Source organism: Ursus arctos, unplaced genomic scaffold, assembly GCF_023065955.2.
Source record: "Ursus arctos isolate Adak ecotype North America unplaced genomic scaffold, UrsArc2.0 scaffold_31, whole genome shotgun sequence".
NCBI classification, from domain to species: Eukaryota; Metazoa; Chordata; class Mammalia; order Carnivora; family Ursidae; genus Ursus; species Ursus arctos.
In genome coordinates, this window is record NW_026622997.1 from 4,390,276 (window position 1) to 4,407,642 (window position 17,367).

At 41.3% G+C, this 17,367-nt stretch overlaps 1 protein-coding gene across 3 annotated transcripts in view; it reads right to left on the reverse strand.

Moving 5' to 3' along the window:
- Positions 1–15,857, reverse strand: part of MRS2 (magnesium transporter MRS2) — a 32,815-nt gene extending 16,958 nt beyond the window's left edge. The window contains exons 1-5 of one of the 3 annotated variants that reach the window (XM_026511279.4): positions 15,532–15,857; positions 13,525–13,598; positions 10,962–10,998; positions 9,649–9,761; positions 1,697–1,870 (exon numbers count right to left, since the gene is read on the reverse strand). In XM_026511279.4, coding sequence (XP_026367064.1) covers positions 1,697–1,870; positions 9,649–9,761; positions 10,962–10,998; positions 13,525–13,598; positions 15,532–15,721 — 588 coding nt within the window. In that variant the 5' untranslated portion in view covers positions 15,722–15,857. Of the gene's footprint in view, positions 1–1,696; positions 1,871–9,648; positions 9,762–10,242; positions 10,461–10,961; positions 10,999–13,524; positions 13,599–15,146; positions 15,239–15,531 lie in introns of those variants that run through there. The other 2 variants (XM_057305077.1, XM_044388682.3) reach the window with 2 other exon arrangements.
- Positions 15,858–17,367: the final 1,510 nt, after the last annotated feature.

A 17,367-nucleotide genomic window follows, 5' to 3' on the forward strand; every position in this document is an offset into this window, starting at 1 on the left:
TAGATCTACCAGGTTAACAGATAACCATGCATAATGTTACCAGGCTTGCATCTGGTTGACGGGGAATTAACTCTCATAAGAGTCTTCTCCCACAAACATTCATTATGAAACAAATGCAAGATGGATTAAAATAAAGCCTGCCATTCTATGATTAAAACACACATCTTACATTTGGTAAACAATCCCCATGTTCTTTGTAAACAAAATACAGTTCAAAATTCCTATGAAAAAAATTCTTCTGAAAATAAAAACATAACTTGGGACTTCAAGAAACAAATCAGTGTCAAGTCAAAAGTGTACTTCTTATCATTCAGGCATTCAGCAGGAAAGCACTGATACAGCTACACCCGTTGTTAAAATACTTCCATACCAGCCGGCAGACAGCATAACAGAATCAAGCAGTAATTAGTAAGACGAACGAATGGCATAAATGCCAGCGTGTACTATTTATCTCAGCGTGAGCTCCTGAGAGCTTTTCAGTCCACGTAGCCTCTCACCGACCACTGGCTGCACCTTCCCTCTTTCCCTCCCCTGCATTTTCCCTGTTCGGTAACTGTGCTCCAACCAGTCACCATCTCCTCGGCTGGTACTAGTTGGTGCTCCTGCCTCACAAACCTGAGCGACTGGGGAATGCAGCCATCTCCTACTCCCTCGGTACAGCAGGCAGACAAAAGAGAAGGGTCCCGGGTTCATCCGATCCTCACCCGCTGCACGTCCTCTTTACCTGCTTCCTTCCCTCACTCTCGTTAGCATGCTCCTAGAACCAACTGTTGCATGCAGCCAGCTCCTGAACAGTGTAGACTACCCTGACTACTAGGGGGAAGAAAAGATAATGAACAATTTGTGGGGCCAGGAGGGCAGTGACCACCATTGCTCAGGGCCTGACAGGGTCCCTAGACACCCAGTAACCATCCACATGATGGGGGTATCATTAGAAGAATTACACGTGTTTCCTATGTCAAAGTAGGTCTCAAACAGTAGCATCACCTAGCCATCTGCAAGGACTGTACACCCAAATCAGAGCGATGTGGAAAGTAGTAGAAGGATCTGAGCTATAATGCTTATCATGTGTATGCAGTTTTACAACACACAATTTAGTTACAAAATAAAATGGAATACATTTAAAACTTTTTGGTATGGGGCGCCTGGGTGGCTCAGTTGTTAAGCATCTGCCTTCGGCTCAGGGTGTGATCCTGGCGTTCTGGGATCGAGCCCCATATCGGGCTCCTCCGCTGGGAGCCTGCTGCTTCCTCTCCCACTCCCCCTGCTTGTGTTCCCTCTCTCGCTGGCTGTCTCTCTCTCTCTCAAATAAATAAAATCTTAAAAAAAAAAGCCACAACTTTTTGGTATGTTCTGTTATATCCTATTTAGGATGTTAAGTATTTTGAATTATCACCCCTAAAATACAGTTACCAAAATTATACAAAGGACAGCCAACTTAAAATGTGCTTAACTGAATGTCAAAATATGTCTCTCAAAGAGACTCTATGAACTGTACCTAGAGACCACAGATCTATTTGACGGGTTCATACAGCTTAAGAATTACGTACTGTCTCCACACAGGCCCTCAGAGATGTTTTTGTTTGGAGGGAGGGTGTGGTTAGGGAAGGTGCCATTGAAACAATACCAATTTGTCTTCCTACTCAACAGCATTTTAAAACAACAAACTCAAGAAGCTAAATAAAAACAAGCTTACCCAATATTGTAGGAGTGCTTCTATAGCCCTGAACTCAAAAGGTAAAGGGTATGTGACAAGTTGTCCTTCTCCAGCCAACTGTGAAGGGAGTTCCCGGAACAGCCATTGCTCTAAATTTAAATTACGATAATCTAGTATCAGAAGACACTCTGGAGTTATCACAGCTTTCAAATACTGTAAAAAGAAAAAAATTATACGTATGTACACCCAAACACATACACATGCAAATATGCAAGTTGTAAAGCCATAGAAAAAGAATAACATTCATAAAATAGGGCTTAATACTGTTTTATCTCTGGATTAAGCCTAAACCAAATCACTATAGAAAGAAAAAAAAAAGATGTATTTTTTAAAGAAAGGAAGTCTAAAATGTACTTTAACTCACTCTCAACACAACTGGAATTAAGCTGCATATCAAGACTCCCAGGATAATCAGGAGAACAGGGAACAAAGAAAACAAGGTATTCTTAAGTCATGTATTTGGTAGACTTTTAGAAAAGACTTAGTTTAGGGGCACCTGGGCGGCTCAGTTGGTTGAGTGTCTGCCTTCGGCTCAAGTCATGATCCCAGGGTCCTGGGATCGAGGCCTGCATCCCACATCGGGACCCCTGCTCAGTGGGAAGCTGCTTCTCCCTCTCGTCTGCAGCTCCCCCCCCCCCCGCCCCGCCCCAGCTTGTGCTCTCTTGCTGTCAAATAAATAAAATCTTAAAAAAAAAAAGATTGAGGGGCGCCTGGGTGGTGTAGCGGTTAAGCGTCTGCCTTAGGCTCAGGGCGTGATCCCGGCATTATGGGATCGAGCCCCACATCAGGCTCCTCCACTATGAGCCTGCTTCTTCCTCTTCCACTCCCCCTGCTTGTGTTCCCTCTCTCGCTGGCTGTCTCTCTGTCGAATAAATAAAATCTTTAAAAAAAAAAAAAAAAAAAGATTCAGTGTAATCGTGATTACTTTGGCTGGAATGGGAAAGTTGCCTTTTTAAACTGTCACCAAAACATATTAAGCTAATTCGAAATTATAAAGATAGGGGCACCTGGGTGGCACAGCGGTTAAGCGTCTGCCTTCAGCTCAGGGCGTGATCCCGGCGTTATGGGATCGAGCCCCACATCACGCTCCTCCACTATGAGCCTGCTTCTTCCTCTCCCACTCCCCCTGCTTGTGTTCCCTCTCTCGCTGGCTGTCTCTATCTCTGTCGAATAAATAAATAAAATCTTTAAAAAAAAAAAAGAAATTATAAAGATAAAACATAGCCTTAGTACTCTAATTTAGAGCACCAAGAAATTAGAAATTTATTTTAAAGACTAGCATCTTTCACATTAGAAGAGTAGCCTGTGGCCACTGTATTAGTGATATAAAAATTAGAGACTTTTCACATTTTCCCCCAACATATGAAAATTTTTATACATAAAAGTTGAAAAATTACACAGTGAACACCTATATACGTATCGTTTAGACTGTACAAGTAACACTCTGCTAAATTTGCTTTATCACACACTTCTCTCTTCATCAAAAAGATAATTTTTTAAAAAAATGATCAGGGAAAAGAAAAAATTATTCTAATTTCAGTCTACTTAACACAGTGTTGTATTAGTTTCAGGTGTACAATGTAGTGATTCAGCAACTCTATACATGCCTCGGCGCTCGTCGTCAGAAGTGTGCTCTTAACCCCCATCACCTAGTTCACCCCTCCCCCACCCACCTCCCCTCTGGTGACCATCAGTTTGTTCTCTTATAGTGAAAAGTCTGTTTTTGCCTGGGCTCTCTTCTAGGATTTTTATGGTTTCAGGTCTCACATTTAGGTCCTTAATCCATTTTAAATTTTTGCATATGGTGTAAAAAAGTGGTCCAGTTTAATTCTTCTGGATGAGGCTGTCCAGTTCTCCCAGCACCATTTATTGAAGAGACTGCCTATTTCCCATTTCATATACTTGCCTCCTTTGTCGAAGATTAACTGATCATATACACATGGGTTTATTTCTGGGTTTTCTATTCCTGATCTATGTGTCTATTTTTGTACCATTACCATACTGTTTTGATTACCAAAGCTTTGTAATATATCCTGAAATCTGGGATTGTGATGCCTCCACCTTTGCTTTTCTAAGACTGCTTTGGCTATTTGGGGTCTTTTGTGGTTCCATACAAATTTTAGGATATTTGTTCTAGTTTTGTGAAAAGTGCTGTTGGTGGGAGGAAAAGATGGTGGTGGAGTAGGACACTAGGCTTGCCTCCTCCCACCAATAAAACTAGATAGCTATTAAACCACCCCAAAAAACCCAGAAATCAATCTGATGACTGGCAGAACAAACTCCACAACTAAAGGGAGAGGAGAGGCCATAAAGAAGATAGGAAGTATGGAGACGCAACTTGGGAGAGAAATGTATCGGCTGCTGTGGTGGGGAGGGAGCCAGGGTCGTGGGGAAGGACAAGAGACAAACAAGCACACAGAACACATGAGGAAAACAAATCCCCAAGGCAACTGGCTTGAAAAGCAGGAAAGCCTGAATTTCATGAGTTCATGTAACCAGTGGGGCTTAAAGCCTGGAGTTTTAAAAGTCAACATGCTTGGAGCACAGAGGACACTGGGGCAGCTCTTGGGAGAAAAGGCAGGGCAAACAGCCCTTGGACATACAGCATGGAAACCGCAATCTGAAGAGCACGTGGGGCACACAGTAGGGAAACGTTAGTTGCTCATCTTGGAATGTGTCCCAGAGAGGAAGCACTCATGGAGAAACCACTCTAGGAACAAAGGAACAGGTAAGCACCATTGTCTTCCCCTGCCCCTCAGCATAAACATAGAGCCACCTGCAGAAACCAGCCTAGCAGCAACCCTCGCTACCTAACTTGCTTACACCAAGTCTCACCACCCCACACTCTGGTGGAATGGATAGTGTCTCAGTCATACCTGTCTCAGTCCCAGTGCAGCAGGCCCCCTTCCCCAGAAGACCAGCCCAAACCCCTGCTCATACCGCATCTCCTGACCGAGGAGTTTTGCGAGGCCTTGGTTTCCATGGCAGTAGGAACAGCTCTCATTTCACAAGCAGACCAGAGCACACCAAGTTAAAATGTGCCACAATCAGGCCAGGGACCAAACATTGTCCACTACAGGCGAAGAGAGCCTCTAGAGATGACTGACCTGAAGGATAAAGTGGTCAGGACACAACAGCATAGCTCTCCCAGCACACACTGGAGATACTCGCAGAAGTGTAAGGCCCTGGGAAACAGGGGACACTACATTGCAGGGCACTACAGGACCTCTTTTTCATAAGGCCATTATCTTCAAGAACAGGAGACTTTCCTAACACACAGAAATAGGCATAAAGACTTAGACAAAATGAGAAGAAGAGTAATTTATCCCAAATCAAAGAACAAACAATGCCACAGCCAGAGATCTAAGCAAACAGATATAAGTAACATGCCTGATGGAAATTTAAAACAATGATCATGAGGATATTCACTGGACTTGAGAAAAGAATGGAGAACATCAGTGAGATCCTTAATGAGATAAGGAATAATAAAGAGATAAAGGGATCAATAAATGAAATGAGAAACATTTCACTTGATGGAATGAAGAACAGGCTGGAAGAAGCAGAGGAATGAATTAATGACCTAGAAGACAGAGTCATGTAATCAAGCTGAACAAAAGAGGAAAAAGAATTATGCAACAGGAGAAAAGACTTATGGAACTCAGTGACTCTATCAAATTTAATAACATTCATATTGTAGGAGTCCCAGGAGAGAGAGAAAAAGGGGTAGAGAATTTAGTTGAAGAAATAATAGCTGAAAACTTCCCTAATCTGGGGAAGGAAACAGATATCCAGATTCAGGAGGCACAGAGAACTCCCAACAAAATCTACATATCCACACTAAGGCATATCCACACTAAGATATATTGTAATTAATATGGCAAAATATAGTGATAAAGAAAAAAATATAAAAAGCAGCAAGAGAAAGATGATGGTTACATACAAAGGAAACCCCCCACAAAGCTATCAGCACATTTTTCAGCAAAAACTTTCCAAGACACAGAGGTGGCATGATATATTCAAAGTTCTGGATGGGAAAACCTGGAACCAAAAATGCTTTATCCAGCAAGGCTAGCATTCAGAGTAGGAAAGTGAGAGTTTCCCAGAGAAACAAAAACTCAAGGAGTTCATGACAATTAAACCAGCCCTGCAAGAAATATTAAAGGGGAATCTTGGCATGCAAAGGAAAGACTAAAAATGACAGTAGGAAGTTTAGAAACACAAGCAGTAAAAATGAATATATCTTTTAAGAAATCCGTTAAGGAACTCACAAGATGAAAGGATGTAAAACAGGATACCATATACCTAAAACATGGGGCGGGGAAGGGGGGAAGAATGGTTCCAAACTTAAATGACCATCAACTGCATAAAGACTGCAATATGTAGATTTTATACACAAATGTAATGATGACCACAAATCGAAACCAACTATATGTATGAAAGGACTCCAAGTATATCACTAAAGAAACCCAGCAAACCGTGAAAGAAAGACAATAAAGGATCAGAGAAAATCTTGAGAAACAACCACAAAACAAGTAATAAAGAAATAAATACATTTCTACCAATAATTACTTTGAATGTAAGTGGACTAAACACTCCAATCAAAAGACACAGGGTATCAGAATGGATTAAAAAAAACAAGACCAATCTGTCTGCTGATTACAAGAGACTCATTTTAGACATAGACACCTGCAGATTGAAACTGAGGGGATGGAGAAGCATTTACCATGCAAATGGAAGTGAAAAGAAAGCCAGAGTAACAATACTTTTATCAGACAAAATAGACTTTAAAACAAAGACTGTAACATAAAACAAAGAACACTATATAATTATAAAAGGGACAATCCAACAAGAAGATCTAACAATTGTAAATATTTATGCACCCAACATGGGAGCACCCAAATACACAAAACAGTTAATAACAAACATAAAGGAAGTAACTGATACTAATACAATAATAGTAGGGGACTTTAATACCTTACTCACATCAAGGACAGATCATCTAAACAGAAAATCAACAAGGAAACAATGGCTTTGAATAACACACTGGGCCAGATGGATTTAACAGACATATGCAGAACATTCCATCCTAAAGCAGCAGAATACACATTTTTTTCGAGTGTACGTGGAACATTCTCCAGAAGAGATCATATATTAGGCTACAAAACAAGCCTCAACAAATTCAAAGACTGAAGTCATACCATGCATCTCTATTGGGACAACTGTACAGACTCATCCAAAAGAATGAAACTGGACCACTTTCTTACATCATACACAGAAATAAATTAAAAATGGATTAAAGACCTAAATGAGAGACCTGAAACCATAAAAATCCTAGAAGAGAACACAGGGAGTAACTTCTCTGACACTGGGTGTAGTAACATTTTTCTAGACATATCTCCTGAGGAAGCAAAAGCAGAAATAAACTATTGGGACTACACCAAAATAAAAAGCTTCTGCACAACAAAGGAAACACTCAAAAAAACTAAAAGGCAACCTATGGAATGGAAGAAAATATTTGCAAATGACATATCCAATAAAGGGATGGTGTCCAAAACATATTAAGAGCTGATACAACACCCAAAAAACAAATAATCCAATTAAAAATGGGCAGAAGACATGAACAGGCATTTCTCCAAAGAAGACATACAGATGGCCAACAGACAGAGGAAAAGATGCTCACTATCACTTATTATCAGGGAAATGCAAATCAAAACTACGAAGAGATACCACCTCACACCTCACAGAATGGCTAAAATCAACAACACAAAAAAACAACAGGTGTTGTCGATGATATGGAGAAAAAGGAACCCTCCTGCACTGTTGGTGGGAATGCCAACTGGCACAGCCACTGCGGAAAACAGTAGGGAGGTTCCTCAAAAAGGTAAAAACAGAGCTACCCTATGATCCAGCAATTGCACTACTGGGTATTTACCCAAAGAACACAAAATACAGATTCAAAGGGATACATGTACCCCTATGTGTACAGCAGCATTATTTACACAGCCAAGATATGGAAGTGACCCAAATATCCATTGGTTGATGAATGGATAAAGAAGATGTGGTGTATGTGTATCATGAAATGTTATTCAGGCATTAAAAAAAAATGAAATCTTGCCATTTGCAAAGATATGGATGGAGCTAGAGAGTATAAGGCTAAGCAAAATAAGTCAGAGAGACAAATACCAGATGATTTTACTCATAAATGGAATTTAAGAAAGAAAGCAAAGGGAAAGAAAAAAAAAAGAGAGAGACAAACCAAGAAGCAGACTCTTAACTATAACAAACTAGTGGTTACCAGAGGGGGGGTAGGTAGGGGATGGGGGAAAAAGGTCATGGGGATTAGGGAGGGCACTTGTGAGGATGGGCACTGGTGATTAAAATAAAAACTTAGGGGCACCTGGGTGGCTCAGTCGATTAAACCTCTCCCTTTAGCTCAGGTCAGGATCCTTTAGCTCAGGTCAGGATCCTGGAATCCTGGGATCAAGGCCCACGTTGGGCTCCAGGCTCAGTGGGGAGTCTGCTTCTCTCTCTGCCCCTCACCCTGCTCATGCTCTCAAATGGATAAAAAAATTAAAAATTAAAAATAAAAAAACTTAAAAAAATTAATAAAAATGCTGTTGGTATTTTGATAGGGATTGCATTAAATCTGTAGATTGCTTTGGGTGGTATAGACATTTTAACAATATTTGTCCTCCCAATCCATAAGCACAGAATAGCTTTCCATTTCTTTGTGTCACCTTGAATTTTTCATCAGTGTTTTATAGTTTTCAGAGTATATGTCTTTCACATCCTTGGTTAAGTTTATTCCTAAGTATTTTATTATTTATGGTACAATTGTAAATGGGACTGTTTTCTTAATTTCTCTTTCTGTTGCTTCATAATTAGTGTATAGAAATACAACTGATTTCAGGGGTGCCTGGGTTGCTCAGTTGGTTAAGCCTCTGCCTTCCGCTCAGGTCATGATCTCAGGGTCCTGGGATCAAGCCCCGTGTCAGGCTCTCCACTCAGCGGGGAGTCCGCTTCTCCCTCTGCCTCTCCTCCTGCTCATGCTTGCACTCTCTGTCTCTCTCAAATAAATAAGATCTTCAATCTTAAAAAAAAAGTAGGGAAGGAGGTCTACTGCAGGGCCCATACCATAGAACTGTATCTCATCTATTTCTGAACCCTAGACCTTAGCTTACCAAAATTACATTATGTTCAAATTTATTCTGAATCACTACATAAAGTCAAATTATATTTAGTGTACTCTCAGTAAGCAGGGGAAGATACAATTTATTTTAGGAAGCTTTCGGTTAAAATAAAAATTTAAGTTAAAATTATGAACTTCAAGGGATATTCCTGGTCTATCTGGAGAACCAGAATACGTTCTTCGTTGCTGAAGTTACACTATAATGACATGAACTGTATACAACCGAAAATGTCTATTATAAATCAAGATTCTTTTGCTTATCATTTCAGAAACTAGAGACCAATTTCAAGCAGTGAGAACAGACACTGTAGTCGTAAGTTTTCCTACATAAAATAGAGCAGAGTTATGCCTTTCACGTACAGAACCCATGAAAGAGGAGTTACACTCACAATGACACGTTATACTGTAAAGTAGCTTACGTTTCACACAGCCGTTTCATTACAAAATTGCTTTTTTTTTTTAAGATTTTATTTATTTATTTGACAGAGAGAGAGAGACAGCCAGCGACAGAGGGAACACAGCAGGGGGAGTGGGAGAGGAAGAAGCAGGCTCCCAGCGGAGGAGCCCGATGTGGGGCTCGATCCCAGAACGCCGGGATCATGCCGAGCCGAAGGCAGACGCGTAACGACTGCGCCACCCAGGCGCCCCAAAATTGCTTTTAACCTAGATATTGATCAAGATGGCTAGGAAGTAACTTCGGCCAAACTCCAGTGAGAAATGTAGATGACACAAAACCCTTTACCTCCATTCTCATGATAACCCTGTTGTTCCGGGCTGTGATGCTCATTGCGTGCTGGAACCTCAGGTCTCTGGCCTGAAGACCTAATTCTTGATGTAAGTCAGTTTTCTTCTTTTCTATAAAAGAGATATTTTTAATGAAAAGAGTGGGCCACACCAATGAATGGAAGACTTTAGTATCAGAGCACCCTTCCCACCAACATCGACGTCATTTTCTACTACCAGGAAAGAGCCAAAATGTGTCTTTTTAATAGCCACTTTTACCTCAAAAACAAACTAAGTTTGGTCAAACTCTAATAAGACGAAAAACATCTTATCCATACTTCATAAAATTTCTCTGTATTTAGATGTCCCTTGGGGCAGTGTAAAAACCACAGCCACACACAACTGAGACCTACAGGATCAATTTCTAGTTCTAGAGACGGGTCATTTTTCTTTTTTTAATACAGATTATACAGAACTACATTTCCAATGTTTTTTACCTTCAGTATTTTAAGTCTGTGAACAGAGAATTCAATTTTCTCGGTTCTTGGACTAATACAAAATGAGAAAATAGTTTTCTCACTAGATTCTCCCACCTGAAAACTAACCTCATTACCTAAAAGAAAGCACGCCAGATGGAGAAACTCAAGAAATGGTTGTGATGGCATCTGTACTTGTAGTGTCCAATCACTCCTGTGACAGAGCGCTAAGGAGAAGAGTCATTGGAAGGATAATGGGCAAAAAATACCCCAAATTTCCCAACGGGATCTCGGCAATAGCAGGAACAGGATCCTGGGGCCGGAAGCACACGGGCAATCTGAACCAAGCCTGCATCTGCGGTCAGACAGTAAAGGGATGCTTAGCTTCCTTTTACAAAGTAACTGGCCTTAAGAGCGATCATCTGCAGAGTGCCATCTAGTGCCCTGTCCCTCCTGTCCTGTCCCCCACTGCCACCTCAATGTCGGTGGTATTATGTAAGTTTGCCGTAAATATGGAACAGGACACGCACATGTGAACCAGGGCGTGGAAAGGGAGACTAAAGAACAAAACGTGCTCCAGCCGCACACCAGCCTCTGCTTTCAAAAAATTCCTTTAACATTGTGTTAAAGTGGCTCCTGACAAAAAAACCAGAAACCAGTTCTGGGACAACATGCACAGTCCAGGTGTTGCCAGTTCCAATTAGACTGATGGACAAATGCTGAAGATAGATCTCTTTCAATACACCCACACACAAAAAGAATATTCCACTGAAAACACTGCAATTTCTTGATTTCCATCAGATTCACTCATTCACTGATTAAAAAAGCGACTTATAAAAAAATGAAAGGTACTCACCAAAAGAAGAAACATTTCCCTCTTTGTCGAATTTTGTCTGAAGAGAGATAATAAAACAAAATATTATTTTCTCCCAAACGAGCATGCTCTTTATAGTATTATACCATCTGTTATTATGATAGCTCCCAAACACAGAAGTGCACAGATAAACCAAAACTGCTTCTTTAGGTTAAATTCAATTATGAGTTTTAGGGTTAAAAGAATCCCTTCTTTCTCTGTTAGGACAAATGTGACCTTTGATTAACTTTGTCTTGGTTCCCCTGGAAATCTGATAAAAAAGTATCAGTTGTGTTACTAGGCAACATTACCTACGGTAAAAATGCCCAGTACCTGGTAGACTGCAGGAAGACTACGAGTGAATTACCGATACCTGGTAGGAAGGCACCCCCTGCTTTTCCTTCAGTGGGGTGGCTCTTATAACGGGCCACGTTCCTTGAAGGAGCCCTGCTTAGGCCTTGGAGATGGTTACAAGAGATATCAGCACTAAAAGGCATGGGGATTCTAAACTAAGGTGGAACTCACACCCACCTTTAAGAACATCAACTTCTTGCATCTGAGTTGTCACACGGGGTCCAGAGAACCCACTGGATGGCTGCAAGGACTTCTCTGGAAGAGGAAACACCTGATGCCGCCCTTTTGCGTTTCCTATCCTTTATCTTTCTGAACACATGTGGCTTATCTTGTGAATCTAAGTATCTACTGGAGGCTATGAAGTCTCTCTGGTGAGTGTTGCAGAATCAACAAAGATTTACAGAAAAGGCCTCTTCTGATAGTATGAAGAGAGGACACGATGCAGAAATATACTTATTTCCTACAAAGCAGAGGAAACATTTTTCTGAAATACTTGTCCACAAGTATTGAATACTTGTCAAGTTTGAATATGTGCTGGAATGTTCTAATTGCTATTAAATATGCATGTTCAGAAAGACTCTAAGGTATAGCTGAAGGTTATTACCACGGAAATATCTGTATGCTGTGTTAATAGCAACAGAATAAAATCCCACAGTGTATATTTTCGCTTGCTTTTCATGAACAAAGATCAGATCAATATGAGTACCATAGGCCATCAGTGTTAAAGGGCAAATTTACATCAAAAGAAACTTTATTTTGTGTAATACAGACTAGCTTTTCTCAAATTTATTTCACAATATATCTGCAGCAGAAAACTTGAAATAAAGTAAAATAAAATAAATCACATGAAATAAGACAAATTTTAGAGAAAACCATGCCAATATTTCACTGAATGTCCTCCTAGACTTTTCCTACTCAATATATTCATGTTACACTTTTTTGCAGTCTCTCCTCCATTTTCAACTTAATATGAATATTTTTGCATCTCAATATTTATCTTCATTTTTCTTTAATGAGATTTTTCTGATAAAAAAGATCATAGAAAATGATGTTTTTAAATGTTAATCTTGTAAAGTAACATCGAAAGTGAGCTGATTAGCAAGCTCTCATTTCAAATAGTATCAACTAATTTTCTTAGGTGGTATCAGTACACAATGATTTCACCTGCAAAGAACCTTCTTTCAATATTTATTATCTGAATTTATTCTTAACCAAAGTGGCCAAATGTTCTAGAACACTGAATAACAGTGATAACTTTCACAGGGAATTCTGGGGGTTCTCTTGTTTGAATAGTTTATAAAGAAGAATTCTTACATTAATAAGCCTCAATAATGATGATTATGGCTAATATATACTGAATGCTTACATGTGTGAGGGTTTTACATACAGCTGTGAGTTAATTCAAACCTCGCAACAATTTTAGAAGGTAGGTACTAGTATCCCCAGTTTACATATGAGAAAACAAAGGCATAAAGACATTATCATACCCTGTCCAAGTCCACCAAGTTAACATTAAGAGGCAGGGCTGAGATACGAATTTAGGAATGCTAGCTCAGAACAAGCACATGACTTTCTTTTAGTCAACTTTTTTAAATTAAAGCCCTATAAAAAAAGTTGCAAGAATATCTTACAACCAATTCCCATGTAACTTTCACCTAGAGTCATCTTTTGCTAACATTTTGCCCCAATGGCCTAATTTTTCTCTTTCGAGATATGTGGGTGTGAGACACATTATTTCTTATTATTTTATTCATTTTTTTCTCCTGAATCTTTGAGAGAAAGTTGCAGAGATCATGAACCTTCATAGCATGCACTCTTAAATACTACACTTTGCTGCCTTCAAAATGCTTCTGCATGTATCACATTGCACAGCACAGGGTCAAGCACCTAGGGCTAATAGCCTGCAAGGACTTCTGCATGGATTCACAGGGAAATCTTGAGTAAGAAGTGCTGAACTGTGATTGGAATAGTTCTAGGATTAAAAGATGACCTCCACAGTCAATAGCAAAGTTTCAAGGGTGCTGTTAAGTAAATCTAGCTGGCTCTCAGGTCACTGGCTAAGCAAAACACAAAGACGAGAGGACTTACGAGTAGAATGATTCACTCTACAACAAAAAATAAGTATTACCTTTGCCAACCAGTCCGACCCAGTTAACTTAGGAAGTACGGGAAGTACTTTGTGTAAGTTATCAAACATATCATACATACTCACCACAGTAAACACTGGGGCTACGCTGGCTAAAGTGGCTTGAGACACATCAGAAGTTCTAAACCGGTGCATTTCACCTGAAGAATAAATTATAGAGAATTCTCTGTGATCATACAATAGGTATTAACATCCGGCTACAACAACTCTCATATTATGTGGTCTTCCGACTATTTTACTGTTTTTTGGAAACTTTTTCCTAAAGGAAAAAGAAGAAACACTCTAACGTAACATCTGTAGGGAATTACGTTAGATTTGGCAGGGAATGATTTTTAAAAGTAATGGCTTAAGTGAGGTACTAGAATAATTTATGGATTCCAACCACCTTTATTCGAATTATTACTGGTACCTCAAAGTCCAATGAACAAATGTGTAACAGTGTTCTGAAATTAAAATGTCCATCTTTTTTGCATAATTTAAAAAGGCTCTTCATGAAAATTATACTGGTAGATATATTTTAGAAAACATAGATCCTAAATACCACCAGTTTCAGCATTCCAATATCAGGATTATTTGACCTATAAAATTATGAAACCTAGGGGCGCCTGGGTGGCACAGCGGTTAATCGTCTGCCTTCGGCTCAGGGCGTGATCCCGGCATTACGGGATCGAGTCCCACATCAGGCTCTTCCGCTATGAGCCTGCTTCTTCCTCTCCCACTCCCCCTGCTTGTGTTCCCTCTCTCGCTGGCTGTCTTTCTCTGTCGAATAAATAAAATCTTTAAAAAAAAAAAAAATTATGAAACCTAGATTTTACTTCCATATTTTTTCCACATACTTTACATAGTGAATACTTATAAAATAAGCCATTGAACTGGAATCCAGACCCCAGTGAACCGGAACGAAGAAAAGTCTTTATTTGAAAATAAGTCTATTTAAAACATGATTAGATTGAGTTGAAGTGAGTTCTGAAGTGTAACCACGTAAATTAATGACTAACAAAGGACACCATTCAAAATACTAAATATAAAAGCAATGGGCAGAAGGTGTAAAAATATTACCAATTATTTTCTGCTTCCAAAGTAATCATGCTGACTCCACAGAATGTGCAAATATACTCTCATTTCTGATCATATTCCTTTCCGTTACATACAGTGTCTCATGTAACTGGTTAGCCTCTGAGGTTTGTTGTTTGCGTTTTATAAAAGGGTAGGACGAATAAAGGTAAAAGTCAGGGCTATAAATCAGCATTTTGCTAATCAGCTACAAGTTAGATAAAATGATTCCACTGAGATTCTGAATCTCCGTGTTTGTCCTGAAAGAGCAGATGGGCTGAAACTGGGTTCCCAAGCATTATTAAAGGAGGGAATATGAGGTGTACCCCAATTCAGACTCTCTAGTGAGTGCAGGGAAGGAGGTGGTGATGCGAGCCTTCTAAGGCTTCTGAGTATAAAACTGAGAAAACTTGGCAACAGTGCAATCCTTTTGAGAGCCACACATTTTAATGCCGCTTGTTTCCGAGCAATATTAGCACCCATATTCTCGCATTTGTGAAAATGTAAACTTATCGTGATGCTTTATCATTTGATGAAAAAATAAATAACTCCGATTCCTCCTCCTCCCCACTACTCTGACCCCTGCCCCTTGTTACACCGTGCTTGAGAACATCTTTCTCAGGAGCAACTCTTACTACGAAGTCTCGAAAGTCTTCAGCCTCGTCTCTAGGTGCGTCCCAATTCCTTACTTGAACAACTGGAAAAACGTATCAATGTCCAAAGGAAAGAAGACTGGTTAGAAAAATACTTCGATAAGGATGAAAAGCTCGTTAAAAAAAAAAAAAAAAACCTTCCCACAAGGGCAGTCCAGCGGAGAGGTAGGTTCGCCGCAGAGGCCTGGAGACCCCAGGAGGTCAGGGCGCACAGCGGGGCCGCCGCTCCGGCCGCGGACCAGGGCTGGCGGGACTCCCGGACGGGGCCCCAAGAGCAGACCCGCCGGGTCGGGCCGGGCGGTCAGGTCAGGGCTCTGGGGTCACCGCAAGACCGGCGTCTGCGGCTGCGGGGCGGAGAAAGCAGTACCTGCCACGCGGGGCCGGCGGGGCTCGAACAGCTGCGCGGCTCGGGTCTGCCCGAGGAGTTGGGCCGGGGAGCCGCACGCGGCAACGGGGCGCGACCCAGGGGTCAGGCCCTGAAACACAGTACACAGCGTGCGCCGGGGCAGCCCCAAGGCGATGGGCAGGAGCCGGCTCAGGCTCTGCAGGCATTCCATGGCGCTGGATCGAGCAGGAGGTGGCAGCAACACCCCAGCCCTTCATGCCAGTCGGTGGCTGGTCAGCCGGCAACAACGCGACCCCGTGCGGCTACTTTAAGGTGCGACCTCTGCGTACTGAGCATGCGCGGGACCCGCCGCGCCGCGCCTGCGTCCCCTCTTCCACGCATGCTCGGAAGTGCCTTTGGGGGGCGCGCTCCTGGCGTCCCATGGCCAATCGGAGTTCGCGCCTCGTACCTGGAAAGTGCCGGTGGACGGGCTTGGGCTAGTGGGCGGGTCGCGTTTACCTGCGTGGCGCGAGCGGCGGAACCCGGATCCAACCCTTGCGCCCTTGGAGAGGTCAACCCCGTGCCTAAAGGGTTATTATTCCTGGTAACTAGGAATGTGAAGAAATACCGGGCCTGTGTATGATGCTTTGCAGTTTCTGGAGCAATTTCATGCATTTGATAAAATGCGCAATTTGGAAGTGAGAAGGTTATGCCGGTTCCTAACTCAATTTATATTTAAATTTATTGTGGCAGAAACAATTAACTGTCCTGTGGAATGATGTACTAAACTTCTGCAAGTGAAACTTGAGGAACATAAACCGATAAGATTCATACTCTGTATTTAATCAACTGTGTCAATTTTAAGGAACGATTATTTTATGTGCCAACTGATGTAGGAAAAGACCTTAGGTTTCGAAGCCCATGGTCAAGAAAGAATTCTTGAGCCGTCTTTGGTGCAAAAAGGTGATTTTACTAAAGCACGGGGACAGGACCCATGGGCAGAAAGAGCTGCCCCGGAGTCATGAGGAGTGGCCCCTTGTATACTTTCAAGTTGGGAGGGGGTTAGGGAGAGTGTAAGTCTCTAAGGAATTTTGGAAGCAAGGTTTCCGGACCTTGAGGGGGCTAGCTATTGTTGGGGAAAGGTCATTTATTACTGTGTAATAAAACCTTAGTCATGAGACCCTTCAGGTGTATATCGGTGGGCCACATGCTTGGGGGATGATTGCCAACATGTATCTTGGGGGGTTTAGAGATAAAGGAAGTTTCCAAAATAATTTTTATATGTTAAAGTAGGCTTACAGTGGGGTGGGGTGGGGAGGAGAAGTTGGGCTAGGATTGCCTTTTGCCCTTAGCAAAGTGTCAAATCGGAGGCAGTAGAGTCCCTAAAGGAATGTCGCTCTGCCTGTTCCAAGGGCTTGTCAATAAGCTGTAGGTAGTAAGGAAATTTTGTAATTTTTCTTCTGCCTTTGTTTCCCACATCACCACCAAGAAAGAAAAAAATGCTGATAAATTATGCTTTCTGATGATATCATTTAAGACTCATCCCAATTTCAGTCTTTAAAATACGAAAAAAAGGTGGATTTCAGAAGTGATTAAATACAGTATATATGGGGGTGCCTGGGTGGCACAGCGGTTAAGCGTCTGCCTTTGGCTCAGGGCGTGATCCCAGCGTTATGGGATTGAGCCCCGCATCAGGCTCCTCTGCTATGAGCCTGCTTCTTCCTCTCCCACTCCCCCTGCTTGTGTTCCCTCTCTCGCTGGCTGTCTCTATCTGTGTTAAATAAATAAATAAAAATCTTTAAAAAAAAATACAGTATATATGCATATTTTTAAAGTGTGAGTTAATAGACTTGTCCTTTCCACAGTAGTAATGCAAGA